This window comes from Mycteria americana, chromosome 2 (genome assembly GCF_035582795.1).
Source record: "Mycteria americana isolate JAX WOST 10 ecotype Jacksonville Zoo and Gardens chromosome 2, USCA_MyAme_1.0, whole genome shotgun sequence".
Taxonomy (NCBI): Eukaryota; Metazoa; Chordata; class Aves; order Ciconiiformes; family Ciconiidae; genus Mycteria; species Mycteria americana.
The window spans coordinates 47,724,099-47,743,658 of NC_134366.1; the positions used below are offsets into that span (position 1 = coordinate 47,724,099).

Below are 19,560 nucleotides of genomic sequence, written 5' to 3' on the forward strand. Positions count from 1 at the left end.
CAACTGTGGCTTTACATCAAGTATATTTCATAATTGTCTGTTAAAATATGTACCCACATCATAAAACACTTTTAAAAAAAGAAGTATTTTTAAATGTATGTACAATAATGCAAAAATATGCCTAAATATGTATCTAATGCAAAAAAATAAACCATTTAATAAAATCTCCCTTCAAATGTCCCCTTGCTCTTCAACACCTTAAAAAAAAAAAGGAAAGAGCTCAGTAAACAAACAAGAGTTAAAACACAAACTGACAATCAAAAGCAGTGCAAAGCAGACACCTAAGAATGGAGAGGCATCCAGTTCAGCTTCCCATTCCCCTGGATTACACCACAACTACGGCGCCACTTGTCCTATGCCAGTTAAATTTTGATTTTAAAAAGTCAGCCTGGTGTTCAAGCTATAAGAGGCTGCCTGTGGCACTCGTTTTCCATGCAAGCAAAAAAAGTTAATGATAATCCAACTAAGCACCCTTTAAGCCCCCTTAAACAGGGGTGAATTTCACCCTAGGCAAATATTTCATGTTCTGTATAATCCTGCCAAGTATAGAGATCCTATCCAACAAACAATATGAACTAAAGTCTACCTGGACAGCTCTGGTAGGAGAGAGACTTCTGCTGTTTCACAACTGTTTAGTCATCTCTTCTTTCTGCATTCTCCAGGAAACTTAAAACAGGGCTCTGGTCTTACAATTTCAGTAAGTCCAATATCTTGTATTTGTGACGTTGCAATTACACTAGTAATCGGGCTCCTAAATATTTCTGAAGACTAGGTCTGAATGTCTGAGTTAAGTGAGACACTTTAGTTGCACAAGAAAATACTGATCTGGTTCTTACTTGGACGTGTTCAGGTGACTGATGTATATCCTTTGTCTTGCTAGAGTAAGTACCCTCAGAGCACGGTTGGCTGTATGTGAAATACAGCTCTTGTTTGCAAAAGCCATCTGAAGAGGTTTCAGTATTGCTCCCTATAGGAAAGGTGGCAGGAATTGAAGCTCCGTTTAAAAAACCTGCTTATAAGGCACTGGTGCAGCAAGGTCAGTGATGAACATGGTTTTATGATTTCTCTTCTCCAACTGTTTAAAAGTAAGTCCATTAAATCAACCATAAACAGCAATAAAAAGACATTAGAAAAGTCCCAAACCAAAGAAATCAACTTAGCATTGAAACTTAATTTATGACAGTCCCACTTCAGTGCACATGCTAGCTCCTGCATGTTTTTTATACTCATTGTTGGCTCATGCTCATCCTATATACAAAAGCCCCGCCCTCCCCCCAAGTCATGATGGGCTGAATATCTTCTACAAACAAGAAATTTTTAGATGACATCATAAAGTTACACATTAAACTTACAGATGATGGACAGGAACATAGGAACATCTATTGGCTTACCCACTGTACATATCTATTTAAAGCTTTAAAAGAATATACACAAAATATACACTTAATTCACAAAGTAAAACAGCCCTCAACATCTGCTATTTTGTAGGGCTATGCATTTCTTCTATTAAAATTCCACACATGGAACTATCTCTGTGCCAGCTCCTCTTCGTAAGCAATAGGATCACTTCAAGGTAAATTAGTTCTTCATGTATATGTAACAGAAACAGCAAAAGCTCAGCCTCTAGTCATCACTGTCACTCCCAGACTCACTCAACTGCAAGTCATTTCCTATGGAAAACAAAAAACAACAAAACACAACAAGTGGGTAGGCGTTAATTCACATTTCATGGCAATCAGACCAAAGAACAGTCACATTTACACTGGAAGATTTAAATAAGAATAACACAAGAAATGAATGCAAACATCATCTGTCATTTAATGGAACTGCTGCCCATGCCCAAGAACACTAAGAGCTGCATGGGGCTAATACATGGCCGGATCCAGGCCAAACCGAGCGCCCTTGGCTGCACAGCCGCCAAAGCTGCTCCCTGGTGGGAGAACAGCACTCCCCACGCTAGCAGCTGCAGAAGGCATTCCACAGCCTCCACCCAGCCAAGCTCCCGTATATGGCTCTGGGACAAGGCACTGGCAAATTCCCTGGCTTTCTCAGCCCTTTTAAAATAGATTTTTTTGTTTTAAGGCCATTTGGGTAGCCAAGGCAAGGCCTCCACATGTCACAAAACCAAAAGGAACGTTAAAGCCACCACAACTCAAGGCTATCGGCTGAACTAAGCTGACACATGCTGTGACGGTGAAAGCCGCCCTCCAAAGCGCAAAGACAGATCAGACAAAAGAAGGCCAGGATATGGATCAAATCTACAGCCTCAGACCCTGTTTTGCAGAGCACTTGTGATTTGGTGAGGTGGAGGGGATAAAAGGGGGCAAGAATCATGCTTGTGTTCTGGTAACCGAACATAGCTCTTCCAGCATTCTCCCATGGCCCTGCCCCAAACAGCTGCAGAGCAGCCATGCAACGGCTATGCCCTGGATTTCTTCACCTCCTCTCCCCTGTTATGAAACAAGAACTTGGGTTAGGGGTGATTCTCCCCATGTAGATGGTCACCAGTGACTTGAACGCTCAAGGACATATTAATCCTTGGCAAAAGGATTTTAAATCCAAAGGTAAAAATCATTGCCTGAAAAAAGAAGCTATCCTACCAGTTCCCAAATTCTCCTGGAGTCAGAGGCTTCTTGACATTCAATGACCTATGCAGTATTGTTGTCGTGGCCCAGGAGAAGCAGGGAAGAAGCAGCTCACAACCAGAACGGGGAAATGAAAAGAGTCCTACTGACTTTGTTGAACTTTGGATTTCACTTAAGACATTCATTACTGGCAGGAAGACTGACAGGCATCTCCAGTTTTCCAGCAGGCCTTTTCAGTATTGTCTGTATAACATACTTGTCTTCTCAAAGCTGGAAACCCTACATTTATCTGTATTTAAACTCCACCAGTTTGCTATGTGTGGGTGCCAAGAGATGTACGCAAACACGCCTCAGGAGGAATCAAGAACAATTTACGATAACTAAGTTCCAGTTTCTTGTGAATGCAATATTTTAACTCCACTGAGTTAGAATATACCTGATCTAGCACAAGGAAAGAGCAACACAGATGTACGCCATTTCCCCAGAGAGTCTCATGGGACAAAATTATGCTTTAAAAACATTTTTTACACTTTTTAAAGGGTGGAGTGAGTTGGTACCAATTCAATGCTTGCAAACACCATAGCTGTAATATTTTAACCAAACACATTGCACTTCAAATTTCCCTTCAAAATGTGGTATTTGTGAAAATGCAGCTGAGACGAGCACAGTATATAGTAAATACTCTGACAAAACAATACAGCTAATAATGAAGACCACTGAGACTGTGCATTTATGACCACAGGACAGCCTTGTGCCATTCACAATTCTTTACAGACCTTTAACTGACACATGTGACAACCCCACTATTTATGTCTCATCTGTGTTTTCACATTAAATAATTCCCATCCTCTGGTGCACCAGGTCCTCCCACACTGATGCTTTTCTACCCACTCATTCCAACTGGAGGCTTGAATCAAGGCTCAGCACAGTCAGTGGGGGCCATTGCACTGATGCCCACAGGTTCCAGACCAAACTGAAGCAATCTCCACACCTTCAGACAGGTCTCGGCCCTCTGTTCAAAAAACCTGCCCATGTATTTCAGCCAGTGCAACTCCCTGGGATTACTATTTGGCAAACTGTACTTCATGGAGTTAGCCTAACATGCTAAGAAAATGAGTGGTCTCAAGCAGCTTCCCACGGCGATAAGACACAAGCCTTTACTTACGGAGAGTGTTCATGAGCTGATTGCTTCCTTGTGGCCTGCTGGTGCCATTAGCAACAGCATTCCTGTTGTTATACTGCTGGTGTGGTGGCTGGGAAGGGGAAACATGTGCTGGCTCTTCCCCCTCGCTGCTGGAGCTTTCATCTTCACTCCCAGATGAGCTTTCTGAATCCGATGAGCTGCTTCCACTGCTGCTGCTCATCTGCTCAATAATTTCAACCTCTGCTCTCAGCTCTGAAATAAAAGGACATTCCTCTGGTTGAAACCATAAACAGAGCCCCATGGAATTTTGGAAAAGAATGTGAAAATGCAATAGTTTTGTCAAGTATAATTTATCACATCAAAATATCTCACATGAAAGAGAGAGGAAGGAAAAACAAAAAAGTCTGAAAACTTTTTTTGCTTAGTTGTTGTAGCTAAATTTAAAGATGCAACACCATACGTTAGTGTCATAAAACCTTCACTTCCACTATTATTATTTATATACTTTACACTCCTGAAAGCACTTCCTGCTTCATTATTTTCAACAGGTTATATGCTCTACATACAGAGTAAGTACATTTCCTGATTGAGTTTTACAGGCCAACAGCTAGCCCATTTTTTAAAAGCATCTTAACGTGGAGGAATCCAAATTGTTACGATTTCAGTGACATTTAGGCTTTTGGAAAACACAAAAAGGAGGGGGGCACAGCCACATGATCACAACAGAAACTGCCTTGACTTCAGATAATGTATGAAACTGCTCCAGCGCAAAGTCACGCAACTCATTTTAAACAAACTTCAGAAGCAGATGGATGACATCAGATAACTTTGCAGTGGAGCAGATGAGAATATTCACATGTTGGGGAGTGGTAATAATACCTTAACCTGCTATAGAGCTTACAAGTAGCTAGGAAAATACAGAGGCTACTCTGAAACTGGGAAGCTATTCAAGTCTGACACACCCCACTTCAGGGTTTCCAGTGCAAAGAAACACTAGAATAACATGACAGCACCACAACAGCCGCATCAGCAACAGCTAGTGTTGGCTGAACAACTGGTTACTAAACAGCTATTAAGGTAAGTCACCCCAAATTATACCCTATTGTTAAATTTGTCATAGTAAGTGGCCTAAACACTATTAGAGGACAATTCTTTTGTACCCACCCACAAAGCTGAGTATCTAATGACTTGGTTCACCTAGGCAGGTTTCCATGAGAGGACAATATTCACACATATGTCAAGCATAGGATATGAAACCCTCAAAATTCAGGCTTTTGTTGTGCTAGCAGTTCTATACCCACAGGGTTAGAATTCAGTGCTTGCCCTGGAGAAGTCAGGCTAAAGGGACAAGAATGAAAGAAAGGAGAGATGAGGTATTATCATCTCTACCTGACAAATGGAGAACTGATGCCAGGAGTAATTCACCTTAGGTCAGATGTCTGTCAGAGTGAGATGAACCCCAGCTCCTCAACAGGGGACATCCTTCTTGTGTATGGCATAGCCAGATCATGTAAAATAAGCACAGTTTTAATGCTTCTTATCTTCAGCCCCTGCAGGAGTAAGTCTGAACAACTGGAACTCTTCCCTTTTTTAAAATAAGGCCCATTTTCCTTGGGCTGCTTAACACTATAAAGTAACAGCTAAATTTTCAGCCTCTGCATTATTTGCTGGAGAGAGTTCCTCTAGCTCAGCATTAGTTTGAGAAATTAAGTTTTCTTTTGCCAGTTTTAAAATGACTATGTTTCAATTTCAAAGTTCAGAGCTCAATTTCAAATGCTATACTTATATTGAACCAGAGGCAAGGAAGGTGTATTGAAAAGGAACAACCATATAACTAACTCCAGCTGGATATTTAAGTACAGCAGTGGTGTTCCTCCAACTTATTTCCTAAATCTAGATCCCTCACTAGACCACCTGTGTTCTCTGTACTTTATTAGCATGCCAGGTAAAACTTACTCTTTCATCTTGAAGACATAGCATAAGAGACCATTGGAAGAGGGAGGAAGAATATTTGATTAGGCCAACAGAAGATATTACTTTGTACTGTAATGTCTTTCTCCCTTATTCCCTCCCAAGATAGTCTTGCAGGCTTTAAAAATCCATTTCATGCCTGGAGTCTGACACATACAAATGAGCACTTGTAAGTCACTGTTCTCAGCCTACCCATATCGAGGATTTCAAATTGTAAATGTTCCCTGTGTTCAAGGCTAAGAAATTCATAGAGGAAAACTAAAGGAAAGGTAAACAGGAATAAGGGTCTTTCCCTTTAAAATGCCCAGATTTAAATTTTTTTCCCCCTAGCTTAATGATGTAAAATGTCCACATACTTCTAGTAATGGAGTTGTTAGTTGTACGTTATAGTGATGATAATAATAATTGTTAGAATATACTGGATTGTAGCAAGTACAATCACCTATAGACCACAGTCCATATTGCAAAAAGACTCAATAAACAAGTCTAATAAAGGACAAGTGTCCCAGAATTACACACGTATGCTTACAGAGCTAGAGAGTCTATGGCTGAAACGGAGGAGTGTTGGCACATGAGCTGAGAAGAACATAGCAGCTCTGAAAGCAGCATATAAAATAGTGTGAAGAAGGTGAAGCCATCTAAGAGGCATTGGTGGTGAAAGGGAAAAGGTGCAACAAGAAATGCACTCCAGAGAACTAGGAAAAAAAAAATCTAACCAAGAAGTTTGAACTCGATACAGTAGGCGAAAAGATAACTGAAGGAAGGAAGTGATGCAGTCTGACGAATGGGAAAGGAAGATTAGCCTGGCTAATTTTAAACAGAATTAGAGATTAGTGTCAGATTGAAAAGTGAGGGTTTTCTGCTCGGGAAGCAGAAAACTAAGAGCCCATAAAAGAGATTTGGTGATGAGGAGGGAAAGGGAGAATGCCTTGGAAGAAGTGGTAAGGCCCACTATGCAGAATACAGGCAGGAAAAGCAAACCAGCACCAATACCACACGCTTCAAGGACTGGGAAGTTAAGGGTGTTATCAGTGACAGTGGTCACTGGTGGAAACTTGGTCTGAGCCCATCTTCTAGTCAACTTTTGCCTCACAGGCTGTCAGCTTCCCCTCAGGTCTCTCTTGTCTCTTAATTCCTTGAGCCCAGAATACTAAACATCTCATCTGTGCAGATGAGAAAAAAGTAATTGTTTTCACTAATGTTATGGTGGCTGCTGCATCGCTAAAAGTCTGTCAGGCAGAACTCCAGCAGGACCTCTAAGGAAGTCTATTCAAAACCCTCTTGTGTCACACTGTCAAAGATGGTGGCTAAGCCAATGATGACACCAAAGCCTTGAAGGAAAAACACCTCTGCTTTAAAATTGTCCAATTTCACATTTTCCTATTTGCCTGTTATGCTTAGTGCAGTTACACGTACTGAAGCCTTGGCTAAACATCTCCTTGTGGTGCCTCCGATTAAACGAGTTGTGTGTGTACATATGTACATATATGCTAAGCTGAACAACAAAAGAGTCAGACCTTTCCTAGATCTTTTTGCGCCGTAAGATCAAATGCCTCATGTTGATGCACCTTTAAGGTTTAAAAGATGACAAGAGTTAGGATGTGCAGCAGTTACTTTTAAAAAAGCTTTCCATATAGTATAGTTTTGAACACTTGCCTTAATTGAGTCTACATCATCTGAAAAGGCTGACATTGCCAGGGGAGCCTTAACTTTTGTGCATTTCATGTTACAACTGTAGGCTTTCTTTCAAGAAAACAAAACGGCTTACTGTTTTACACTGGCACTCAATGCAGTTTTTAGAGCAAAAAAAATTCAAGGTCAAGAATCATTATACAAAGAGAACAGCCTTTCTCAACAGGGCTGTCTTCTGTATATATTCAGTATCAAATGCCCTAATTTCTTTCCAGAATCATGTCTAAGAGTTCTTACTTCTTCTCTCAATTGCAATAGGCTATGCAGAATTTTTAACTACAGCCCTAACCTTGGGCTGCAAGAATACCAGGAACTTTTGGAAATAGTCATTCAGCTTTAGGGAGGATAAGGCTGTATGCCTATAGCAGAATGCCTACTGTTAATAATGGTATGCAAGGTGGAGAGAAATCAGCTTGATACTGGCACTTTGAGCATGCGGAGATGGCAGCTAGAAGGGACAGTATTTTACACTGAAGTGCAAAAAATTTGATTGAGGTGTTCTTGAGAGACAAACACGGTGCTATGGCATAATCCTTAAACACTACAGCTGCATTTTAGGTAAACAAGATCTGCTCAGATTTTTAAGCACTGAATTTACAGTCTCCAAACCAGAAATATGTTTCTGTGTTTTGTTTTTTTTTCCCCAAGTACAGCATGCTGTAATTATGTCAATGTTATTGAAAACATTTCTGTTGTGGTCAAATATGTCTGATAAACACTGATTATTTCATGCACATAAATGGCTGTATTGTGGTGTATGTGTGCAAACATTCACCGCTTAATGAAATGTTATCAGATGTAGCCAAGTATTCAAAAGAACAAGCTCTTACCCTCTCTTTTCCTCCCTTCAGGCAGGAGGACAGTATAAAAGCTTGCAGGGGAAAAGACTCCTCTGATGCAGGACCCTAGACATAGCCTCCCAAAGGCCTCTCTGCATGAAGGCAAGGACTGGTTCAACTCCCACATGCTCCGACTCTGTCCTCAGGCACTGTGTTTGGACAGCTGTGTAATGGGACAGAGAACTGGCCTACCTGAAAGTTCGTTTCCCAGCTCATCTGTAAGGGGAGCTATGGGAATGCAGAGCTGAGGGTACCGGGAGAAAGCAGAAACCTACACTAGGGTTACCTTAAAACTATTGATAAACATCACGAGGGCTGTGTGTCTTACCACACCCTTAAGTAGGGCATACTGGGAGCAAGAGAGTGTCATAGTGCCAGAGATCCTTTCAACCACCAACTTACAATCCTTTAGGGATTGTAAGTTCTGTGCTGTGTCCATTAAAGAAAAACCACAGAATTTCAGCTTTATGTTTATCCTTCTTTCATACAGAAGAGGTACTTCACCCAAAAGGAAAGCTACTGCTTGAATGGAAAGAACACAGTCTCTTCAGAACTTACAAGTCTTTGTTCGTAAAAAGACATGTTAAGGGAAGGTAACAGGACTGAAGACCATCTCACAGCTTTTATAGTTAAGTTTTATCAATTATTTTCATTGTAGAATGGTGCCATTTTAGTTCTACCTTTCCCAAGTCAGTTCTTATGATATAAATGGTTTAGTAATGCTGACGCTCTAGCTAATCAATGCTGGAAAAAAATTATAAAGAGCATAAACTGTAAGCAAAAAAACACCTGCCCAGGTATTTGCGCTCTTTTTAGGCCTTGAACGACTCTCCCTATAAAACACCAACTTGAAGTCCTATTTTTAGTACAAGTCAGGTGTTCTTTTGCTTGATTTTGGAAACAAAACTCTACAGGTTATTTATTTGGAGGTACTTTCCAATAAAAGATGATCAGGTGGCAAAAGAATTATTAGGACAGTTCTAAACAATGTGACTTATATTTTAGACCACTAGAAAATGGTCTTTGTAGAATAGATGTCACACCAGACAAATGTAATTATTTCACTATAACATGACCTTTACAAGTTGCTGCATGTATACAATGGTTAAGTACCTTATTACACACTACAAGAAAAGACATTTAAAATTCACAACTGATTCAATTTTTAAATTGATATATCACCTGTTATCTTTCTCCTTACCTATTACACAGAAAATAAAAATGGCAATGCAGCTAAGGGAACTGTAGCTAACAGACTCTCAGACGTTGATTCTGTCTGCTGACCAGCGTCCAGGTATTGAAAATACTACTGCTGCGAAAGAGTGAGACCAGTCAGCACTTATGCAAACACACAGATAGCTTAGCAGTAAAAATGTCACCTAGTGATTACCATGAACTGAAAAAATACCCTGCTAAGTAATTAACATAGTCTGGGCAATTAACATAGGCTACATCTACAGGCAAAAATAGCTATATGGGACAGAGGAAAAAAAGAGAAAGAAAGAGAGACCCAGAAAAAAATACTAGACAGAAAGAACAATCTTAAAATAAAATAATTGCATCTGGTGCCAGACAAGAAACACAAGAGAACCAAATAAAAATTTAAATTTAAAAAGTCTTCCTCATTCTGACTGTGTTATCCACAGCAAAACCAGATATCACACCAGTATGAAAGGAAGGACATGGGCAAAGAAATTGCATCCTGCCCACAGCAAAATACTGAGACAAAGCATTGCTTGAGCAGGAGACCGAGTTGAGCCAGTCATCCCTTCAAGGTACTTTAATAGACGTATAGCAACTATATGGCAGACGTGATCAAAGCTGCAGAGGAGTGGTTGTGGTAAAGGGGAAACTGCAGGGTTGTTCACTCTCTCATCCCTCCCCTACTAGCACTACTTGGCATGGCACAAGCTCCAGGTCTTGTGATGGGAACACAGCCACCCAGCCCTTCCATCCCACTGGCAAATGACTCCAACCTTACTCAGTGCAGGAATAACTTCTGTCCAAGTTACTTGATTGCGTAACTAGATCTTGGACCATTAGCTTTCGTTGTTGTTGTTGCCCAAGACACCCATTCAACTTGTCTAGCACTCAGCTACAGGTTTCTGAATTCATGCTTATTTTGCCTTCTTTTCAGAACAGGGAAACAGTTTGGAAGAGGGAAAATTATCGAGAAAGAGGAAGTTCTCTCATGCCAGAGAAGACTGCAGTATAAATATCTATGCTGGCAGAAGAGAATAAATAATTCACTAAGATGCCTTAAAACAAGATATAAAGATGACAAACCAGCTGTCAAGTACCATCTTTTAATCCCTGAACATTCTAACGTTTTTATAAATTGCACAGTCATAGTTTTTATTATAAAGAAGAAAGACAAAACCAGCCAAAACTCAGGAAACTACAAACCCTTCTTTACCTCTCTTAATGTCATCCAGCTGAGGCTCAGGCGAAGGATTATCTTTCAAAGGAGAAGTTTTAGGTCCAGCTGCTGGCTTGGTTGGGGCTCTGAACTGTGAAGGAGGCTGAGATGCCCGGGCAGACTGTTGTTCTATTCGGGCTTGGATCTTACTGCTGCCCTCTGCTCTGAAAAAACAACCAGAGACATTCAGCGGTACTGTGCCACCATGTTCAGCTTTTCCAATATCCTTGTACTAACGCATCATCTGTGACTTCCTTTTGTACAGATCTCTACTTTGTTTTATAAAAGATAAACAGTGAATTACACACTTCCGTACATAACACTTGCTTTCAATAACAAATAAGCTTAGACAACTACACTGCAACACCCTTACAAAATGTATTTTCAAATCCAGATGTGGTTCAGTGGTGCCAAATTCTCTACTTGAAGAACAATGAAGGCTTTAATTTAGCAATTAGTATTTGTATTTTTAAAAAAGAATAAGCAATCATAGTAATTTAAAGTAACTACATGATAAAACAAATCCACTCATAAAATCCTGCTTAAAACAATCACAGCAAAAGAAACAATTTTCTCACTTGCAATTAAATCATCTCAAACTGAACTCTCTTAGAGGTCAACCTGACTAGAGCAATCATTCTTACTGCTAAATACAACATGCAAGCATTTAATTCCCGTTTTTCATTCATTTGCTATTATCCCTTAAAAATAGTTTAAGCTGTTTCCTTAGTGGGAAATAGTATCCAGAATAACGCTATGCCTAACTGTTCAATTCAAATCAGGTATTTCTTCCCTTTACTGAATCAATGATGTGATTGAGATTGTAGGACAGTCAATATCCTTGGCAGAAAAAAAATCCAAAACAAAATACTTATTCAGGTCCCTCTATGGTACACCATAGCAAGGTTAAAGAGTGTGGTGTATTTATCGCTTAACACCAAAGCCTTTGGGGGTATGGCTTTATGTAGCGTAGCACAGAAGCAGCTTATGTGGATATTAGAACTCAGTTTTGGTTCTAGGAGGGTCCCAGCTCAGCAGTGTGACACTTTGTGCCTGTGAGCTAATCCCACTTAGAAACAAGTTAAACTAGCCCACGCAGAACTTCCTGGGACTTGACCTAAACCGCTTCTGGTATCTGAGCTAGTACATTTAGCACTAACTCATGTATCTCTGTGCCTCATTGAATTGTAGATGCAACCTCAAAAATTAAGCACAGAACCACCTCTTCGTTCATCACTGAAATGAGCTATTAGATACCACATTAATACAGCTTACACAGTCATTTACAATAGAAGTGAGGATTTGGGAATACGCTCACTGTATCAAGTGAAAGGTAAAAGCAGAAGATTGTTTCCAGTATTAATATTGCTCTTGGAACTACAGAAGGTTTTATATAGAATAAGTGCAATTACTCCCCTGTGAATATCATCAGGACGTTAACACTAAAAACTCTGCTCCCACAGAGTGTCAACAGGTCGTTAAAGATCAAAGTAGCCATGAAAAAAAAAAAAAAGGACACTTCTGATCTAGAAAACTGAATGATTTTGCAAAGCACTATTCCTCAAAACAGGGATCCCCAATTTTTTACTACCCTGCCTCTGCTTGAGAAAAGTTGAAATATTTTTCACCTCACCAGAGCCAAAACTCAGTATATCCAAACACCTCACTGTACCCAAGCCCTCCTGCACTTCTTTGCTCCTTTCTGACTTAAGCTTCACATGGACAAAGTCCAGCAGAACTTAAATTAGGAATTCAAATCTCATCTGTGATGTGCTCATATCCACTGGACAAGATGAATGCCACATGGATGAGTTTTCACATCACTGATTCAGAGGAGTGTTACAGTTCATTTACCTTGAACTCAAGGTGTTCTTGGCAAACTTCCAGCCAACTGCTGATGAGCTGCAACCCACATTTCTAGTAGTTGTAGCAGCTAAAAGTTCTACAGTGCAATAAAGTGTTTTTTCTTTTTTTTTTTTTTTAAATGTAAAACTTGTAAAATTATTTAAGAGCTCCTTCTTCACGAGACGTTTGAATAATTGTTTTCTCTTTACACCTCAATTACCTGTGGTCCAGTGATGCTGAAAGAACATGATCCAGAGACTTCAGGTAATTGCAGAGCACCAAGACTACTAAAAATGTTCCAACTGCACACTTTGTAGCAGCTGGCCTCAACAATTCTTCTAGGCAAAACCTCATAACCATTATTTCTACAGTTCCCCCCCCCACCCCGCAGCTGGAGGCTTTGGACTTGTCCTCCACTTTATGTATCACTGATCCAATACAGGCACGCGTGTTTCTTGTTCCCTAAGAGTATATTATTGACTCCCACAGGAAGCTGTAGGGAACAAACCTAGAAAGTCCAACAATCCTTTTGACAGCCTAATATTTCCATGATCTTTTCCAGCTAACTGGAGATTCCCAAAACACATCCCATCCTTCAGCCAGCTTCCAAAGCTTCAAATCATCAGAGGTGTTTCATTGCAAACTATAATTATAGCCTTTCAGCAGTGGAGAATTTACAAATTCTTTACTCTTGGATTCACACTCCTATTTGCATTTTTAGACAAGATAATTGGCCATGTAAAGCCCATAAGGCTTAGTAATTAAACATCACTAAAAAATAAAAGAAAACTGAGTTCTGGTTCAAAAGACAGTCTGAAGAAGAAACTTCAGCAAAAATTAATCCTATCAACAGCCCTGTCCCCAGCTTTACCTTGTTTTCTTGACTTGAATGCTGCTACTAAGTTTTTCCAGGACATATTCCCCAGTGTCATGATTGATAATAAGCACACAGTCCTTCTGATATGGCCTTTTATTTCCTTTAAACACAGTCATTGGTGGAGTTGAACCCTGGTATCAAAGAAAGAGCACACATCTGTTTGGTTATATTCCCTACCCAAAAATTTATAAACACTAAGAGAAATGAATATATGTATTGTTCTGACCAAGAGGCTAAGCAGCTAATGTTTAGTTCCTACAAAAAATGTTCATTCATTAAAAGGGAAACATACAGTTATATGCAGTAGATCAGACATTTCCTCATAGCAATATTATGTCTTTCATCATTTTAAGTGTCTCTCCAGTGACAAAACATCTTCTCCATGGTTGCCGTTATTTACAGTTCTCATTCCCAAAATGGTAATATAACTGAATTTGCATAGCTGGCCCTGACAAGTGTCAGAAATCTTCTTGACATTTCTGCTCTGGAAATCTTGGGTTTGGATAAGAAATAAAGTTCTAATTATTCATGTAGCAGAACTGCTGCCTAAAGAAATATGTGGTCAATTGAAAAATAAATTAAACTGTTTTGTATTTAATAAATAAATAAATAAATAAATAAAAAGGCAGTATTTTCATAGTGGATTACAAGCAACTATCACAAACTATGTAAGAACAGCTGCCTTCTTCAAAGCCAGATTAGCATGTAGATGCCATGCAATTAAACCGAAATGACTTCTCAAAAGCAAATGGGGTATTTTGACGCCTTCCAGAAAGTCCCCAAGTCCACACAATGTTGCATAGAGCCATAAAGTCTAATGGCTTAGACTGAGAAGCAATAAAGACAAACTCATGAGGTGGTGCACGCTGGCTAACTGATACTGCTGAGATTACGTTTAGCTGTACTGCAGCCATGCAGAGGCTGGCTCATACACCTGGTTTTGGGGTTACAGGAGGTAGAATCTATGGTCTATCTGCACATAGCAGCATGGACACACATCTGGCCATGTCAAAAAAGGACATGTTACTCAAAGGGGATATACAGAAATACATTCTCAGCTATGAAACCTTCTCAGACTTCTCTGTAATGTATAGCTACGGTACAAAATAAACAAAAAAGTTTCTTCACGTGCACCTTTGCACATGCTGTAGAAAAGCAACCAAAATCAGGGAGAAAAGGAAAAAAGGCACTCTTCTACATTTTATTCTGAGTAGCAAAAACAATCAATCATATTTTAATCACTCAGAATGCAATTCCTATTCTCCATATTGCTAACAAATAGAATATGTTTGAATTTAAAATGGCTTTGGAACAGTAAGGGTGAAAAATCTGCATTCCCAACAAAGATATAGTAAGACAGAGATACAATTCAGAAAAGATGTCTCAAGAAAGTCTAGTCTTCAAAGGCATGTTACATTTTTATTATTCCTACATTTAAGAGAGGAAAGCAACATTTAAGAGAATAAAAAGCAAGCTGAAAGTCTAATCCTGCTTGCTGTTGACAGCTAAGTCAGGAAACGTACAATGCACAAATTTAATGAAAATTGATCAAAGTTTGTTGGCTATCATTTTGATACCCAGAAGCCTCCTAACTCAAAGGCTGTGATTTTGGCTAAAAAAATAAGCAGAAATGGAACCATGCTTAAGCAAATTAACAGTCCCACCATTCTACTTAAAATTAAATGTTTAGGGTTTATGTTAGTGCCTAAATAACACTGGCTTACAGATTCTGCTGATTACAGAATAGAAGAAGAAGGTAGGTGACATTGAATCAATTTGTTTTCATGCGAGGCTTTTTTAACAAACAGAATTCTTCACTTCCCCAACCAAGACTGTTTATCAAATATTAAAGCCACTAATTCTACATGTAGAAATAGTACTTCACTTTATCCAAGCAGCAAGAGACACCAAAATATCTCCACTGAACAAATTATCAGAGATATCCTGAGGACCAGGCAATTTCAAAAAACAACTTAGAATCTGAATCCTATCCAGTTGTTGGGCAACTGAGAACCAAAGCAGGATCCAAGAAATTCAGTAAATCTTGTCAGGATGAAATGATCTCAAAAATTCTCACTCTTTTCCAGTATGCTCAGCATTTTCCAGCTCTCTGTCTGGAACACAGGCAGCACTGCCTTGGAACAACATAGGCACAGTGGCTGTGTTCAGTGCAGTTAGCTGCCCAAGCCTCCGAAGCATACTATAAGCTTAAAGCTGTTCATACTCGTGGGAAGACAATCAAATTAAACTCATCAGTACAGAGATTTGGAAAGGGACATTACAAGTGCTGCTGTTCAACACAAAAGATGAATGAACAACGCTGTTCCCAGTCAATCCAAGATGAACGCCACTGCTGTTAATCGTATTGTTACCTGCTCTCAAATAGCACTACCACGCTCATCGTTTTTATAGACAAAAACCAGTATGTGACCTCCTGCAGCACTAAAGGTGACCAAAGCCATATAAAAAAAGAGTGGGGGAAGCAGGCTAAAGCCTCATTCAGTGAGAATTATCACAGTACCATAACCTACCAATTAAAAACACCAACATGCGAGAATAAACAATACCAAAAGGATCTGACACACAGCTTCCAAACTGACTAGTACGCCCCTGCAACCACCAAACCCATCAATGTCTGTGAATTCTGGTTTATTGGCTTGACACATAGCATTAGCTTCAGCTAATAAACAAATCCAGTTCCAGCATGCAAGCACTTTCTTTTGTTTTGGTAAAGAAATCACTGAACCTTCAACTACAAAACAGCTGCACCTATAAACAGTTTGATCGCTTGTTTTATTACTGTTTGACCACCATCCTCACACAGTAGATCTTTATGGCATAATTTGAGGAGGAAGTGGATGGGAAACCACTTCATTGCCACTCACCAGAACAGCCCCCCTCACTTCCACTGATAAAGCTAAAGGCAGGGAACCCTCTATGCTACCTGTATGTGTTTTAGTAATGGGAAGAATATGCTTACAGGCCTACCTGTGGCTTCTGAATATCAAATCTTGACTAAAGCCCAAATTATTGTGCCTTTCTTCATTAAGCCATAGCACTAAAAATGGATGGAAACCAGATACAGAGCTTCAGCTAACAGTAGAAGTCTTCTTGTTATTCAAGGAAGAGCAGGAAGGAAGGAATCAAAAGCAAAGAACAGACTGCAACCTTACGAATATAACCCTTTACAAAGATTCAGTTGCACAGTCCTTTCCTAGGGTAACACATTACAAGTCTGGCTGCTCAAATATTGAGCCCACTTGTATTAAGAAAGATGAAAGTGAAAATAACATTTACATTAGACTGTAACTACATTGCAGATTTCTTGGAGAGTAAACAAGGACACATATATAACAAACTTACTGGAATATGTGGCAAAGTGATTGTTACGTCATCTCCTTTACCCACTTGGAGGTCCCCCTCACAAGATGTATCAATCGATGCTGGCTTAAAATCATCTAAAGAGGAAAACAATTGCGATTATGTTTCTTAGAGTCTTCAGAAGTGTCATCCTGCCCTGCAAAGAGTCACTGCACATTTACTGTGACTATAGGGAATGCTAAAACACACACTAGTGTTTACAGCAGGGGTGGAATAACGCACCAGTACAATGTGTCTATGGTCAGCGCACCAGTCATATGATGGTACCAGATTCTGAACTTCCTTTTTAAAATGGAAATAAGGTTCTAGACCTTGTGTTTGAAGACCAAAAGCAGACTTCTCCAAACCCCAGGCTTTGAGTGACACTTAATTTTGCAGGCAAGTGTAAAACTGTACCATGCATCTCAAAAGAGTATCAACTTCAAGACCCAGGGCTCTGTGTGGCTCCTGCCAATTCCAAACCTGAGGACTCTCTCTGTGACGACTAATTTAGTGACACCAACTCATTTAGCCTTACTGATATTTCTGGCTATTTAACAGCCATCTTGCCTCCACAATACCTCCTCAAGGGTAGAGGAGACCTCAGATATCACTTACGAGGAAAAAAGAGGTTCTGATCTTACTTCAGCAGACTCCATGCTAGTCCAAAGCCACTGTGGATAGAAAGCTTGACTAAGGTGAGACACTGTAATGGCTTCAAACTAACCCTAGTTTTAAGTATTTTTGCTGCATTGTATAGAATGCTTTGTCTCCCAAAAAAGGCACTTCTGCTTAGTGTATTTATTTGAACTAAGAACATTTTAACTTAAAAGTATTTTCTCCTCGTAATTCTGTTGTGCTGATGAGCCATAAAAAAAAAAAAACCACAATCAGAACCTGTAATATTTTGATAGAAGATTTAGATAAAGTGAAATAAGATCAGACAGATATAGGTTGTTTTGTTTTGTTTGTTTTTAAAATAAGCCTCTATTCAATTCCAGCATCTTTGGAATGAAGAGGTGCAATCATATTCACAATCGAGGCTTTTAATTACTGCATTAGTTAAGAAATTAATATCTCAGAACAAATGTAAAATATAATTCCACCATGAAAAGCACATTTGCCGAAAAAAACCCAAAACCCCAGCCTGTAATAAATTCTCATTACAAGGACATTAATGTCTAATTCAGTTTTACTTTGACAGCACAACAAGCAGAATCAGGCACACTTGACTTAATCCTCATGCCTTAACTGCCAGACCAAATCATACCCTTCATTTTCATCTGAGCAATCTATTTCTAGCTATTGTTTCCCACCTATTTTATGTGCAAGCTTGCTAAATAAAACAAACCAGCTGTACAAGAGCTAGCCTCTTTGCCAAAAAGGGATCAAGTTTCAACAGCGCAGCCACTAAATTAAAAGGAATATCACTATCACACTTCTTTCTTAGGCATCAGCAAAATATAGTTACTCTAACCAAACACTCAACAAATTGTTTTCATTTGGTTAGCTTCCTAGGTGTATGTGCTTGGCTAATCTTGCTGTAGATGGAGTGCACATATGTCCCTCCAAATGTAAACACAGTCCTTTTTCCAAAAGTCATATGTTTTTAAGATGAGTTTTCCAGGGATAATCCAGTTTTTCAGTACAGTATTTCATAAACATTACAGAAAGGAATGAAGTATTTTAAGAAGGCCAAAACAGATTTAGCCTACAAAATCCTCTTATTGTAGTTTGTGTGAAGAGGATTACGGGAACAATATAATGCTTGGATCCCAGATAAATCATTCCAGATCAACAGTTAGAAAAAAAATTTATAACCAGGAAATGAAAGGATCTCACTTGAAAGTCACGGATGGAAAATACAGCACACAGAAAGCTGTTTTGAAATAAAGCTGCATTCTTCCAGTTGCAGCCTGAAGAGCTTTGGCTTCGCAGTCCCTCAAGAAACTGATTATTGAAGCACTTTCAATTCTAGAAATCCCATGTATTTCTATCTGGATATAGCTTGGGTTCAATTCATACACTATCAGACAACAACCTCATTCATTTGACAGTTGGGCTATTTTAAAATTTTGATTTATAAATGGAGATTTGCTAGTATGTTAGTGCTGGATAAAACTGTTCAGTGTTACGTATAAACATTTAAAAGTACCAAACATATGGTATGGTATTTTTTAGCATGGTGGAATTATGTATAACCAGAGGGGTGAAACACACAAAATTTAAGTGTTAATCCACTAGACAGAGTTTACTATTGAGAAAAATAGCTTTGCCTCAGTCATTGACCATCTGCTTGAGTAACAGCTCAATCTAGAAAGCTGTTCTTTCAAGTCGCACTCGGGTGACTAATATCACCAAAACTACTTACTTGTAGTGTATGAATCTGGGCTGTGAGACCGGGCCTAGGATTATGCATCATAAAACAAAAAATCCTACTGTTAAGCATATAAATTCCCCACCTTAATACAAAGCTACTGAAATATAAGTTTAGTATTACTTTCATTTACTGTTGGTGATTTACTACTCATTTTAAATCCTGGGCTCATTTAGGGGATGAGAAAGCAATTTCTTGCCCACAGAATTCAAATACAGAGATACAGCGAGCTCCTCTTCCAAACGATCTTCTAATATGAAATGAAACGTACCCAATGCTAGAATAGAGCAGTTGGAATAATACCTGGTGTCTTTAAAAAAAAACACATGTTCTTCCAATTATTCAAAAACTTCATAACTGCTCGAGATCCTACCTCAGGTTTTACCTTACGCTTATTAGGCAGTACTGTATGCGTTTCAGAAATTTCTGCTCGCTTTCCGGGGAACTGACT

General features: G+C 39.2%; 1 protein-coding gene across 1 annotated transcript in view; it reads right to left on the minus strand.

Annotated features, from left to right (window-relative positions):
* Window positions 1-19,560, minus strand: part of EAF1 (ELL associated factor 1) — a 20,578-nt gene continuing 1,018 nt past the window's right edge. Inside the window, exons 2-6 of the mRNA XM_075493259.1 lie at window positions 16,736-16,830; window positions 13,367-13,503; window positions 10,648-10,814; window positions 3,751-3,981; window positions 1-1,670 (exon numbers count right to left, since the gene is read on the minus strand). Of these exons, the coding sequence (XP_075349374.1) occupies window positions 1,624-1,670; window positions 3,751-3,981; window positions 10,648-10,814; window positions 13,367-13,503; window positions 16,736-16,830 (677 nt within the window). The 3' untranslated portion in view covers window positions 1-1,623. The remainder of the gene's footprint in view (window positions 1,671-3,750; window positions 3,982-10,647; window positions 10,815-13,366; window positions 13,504-16,735; window positions 16,831-19,560) is intronic.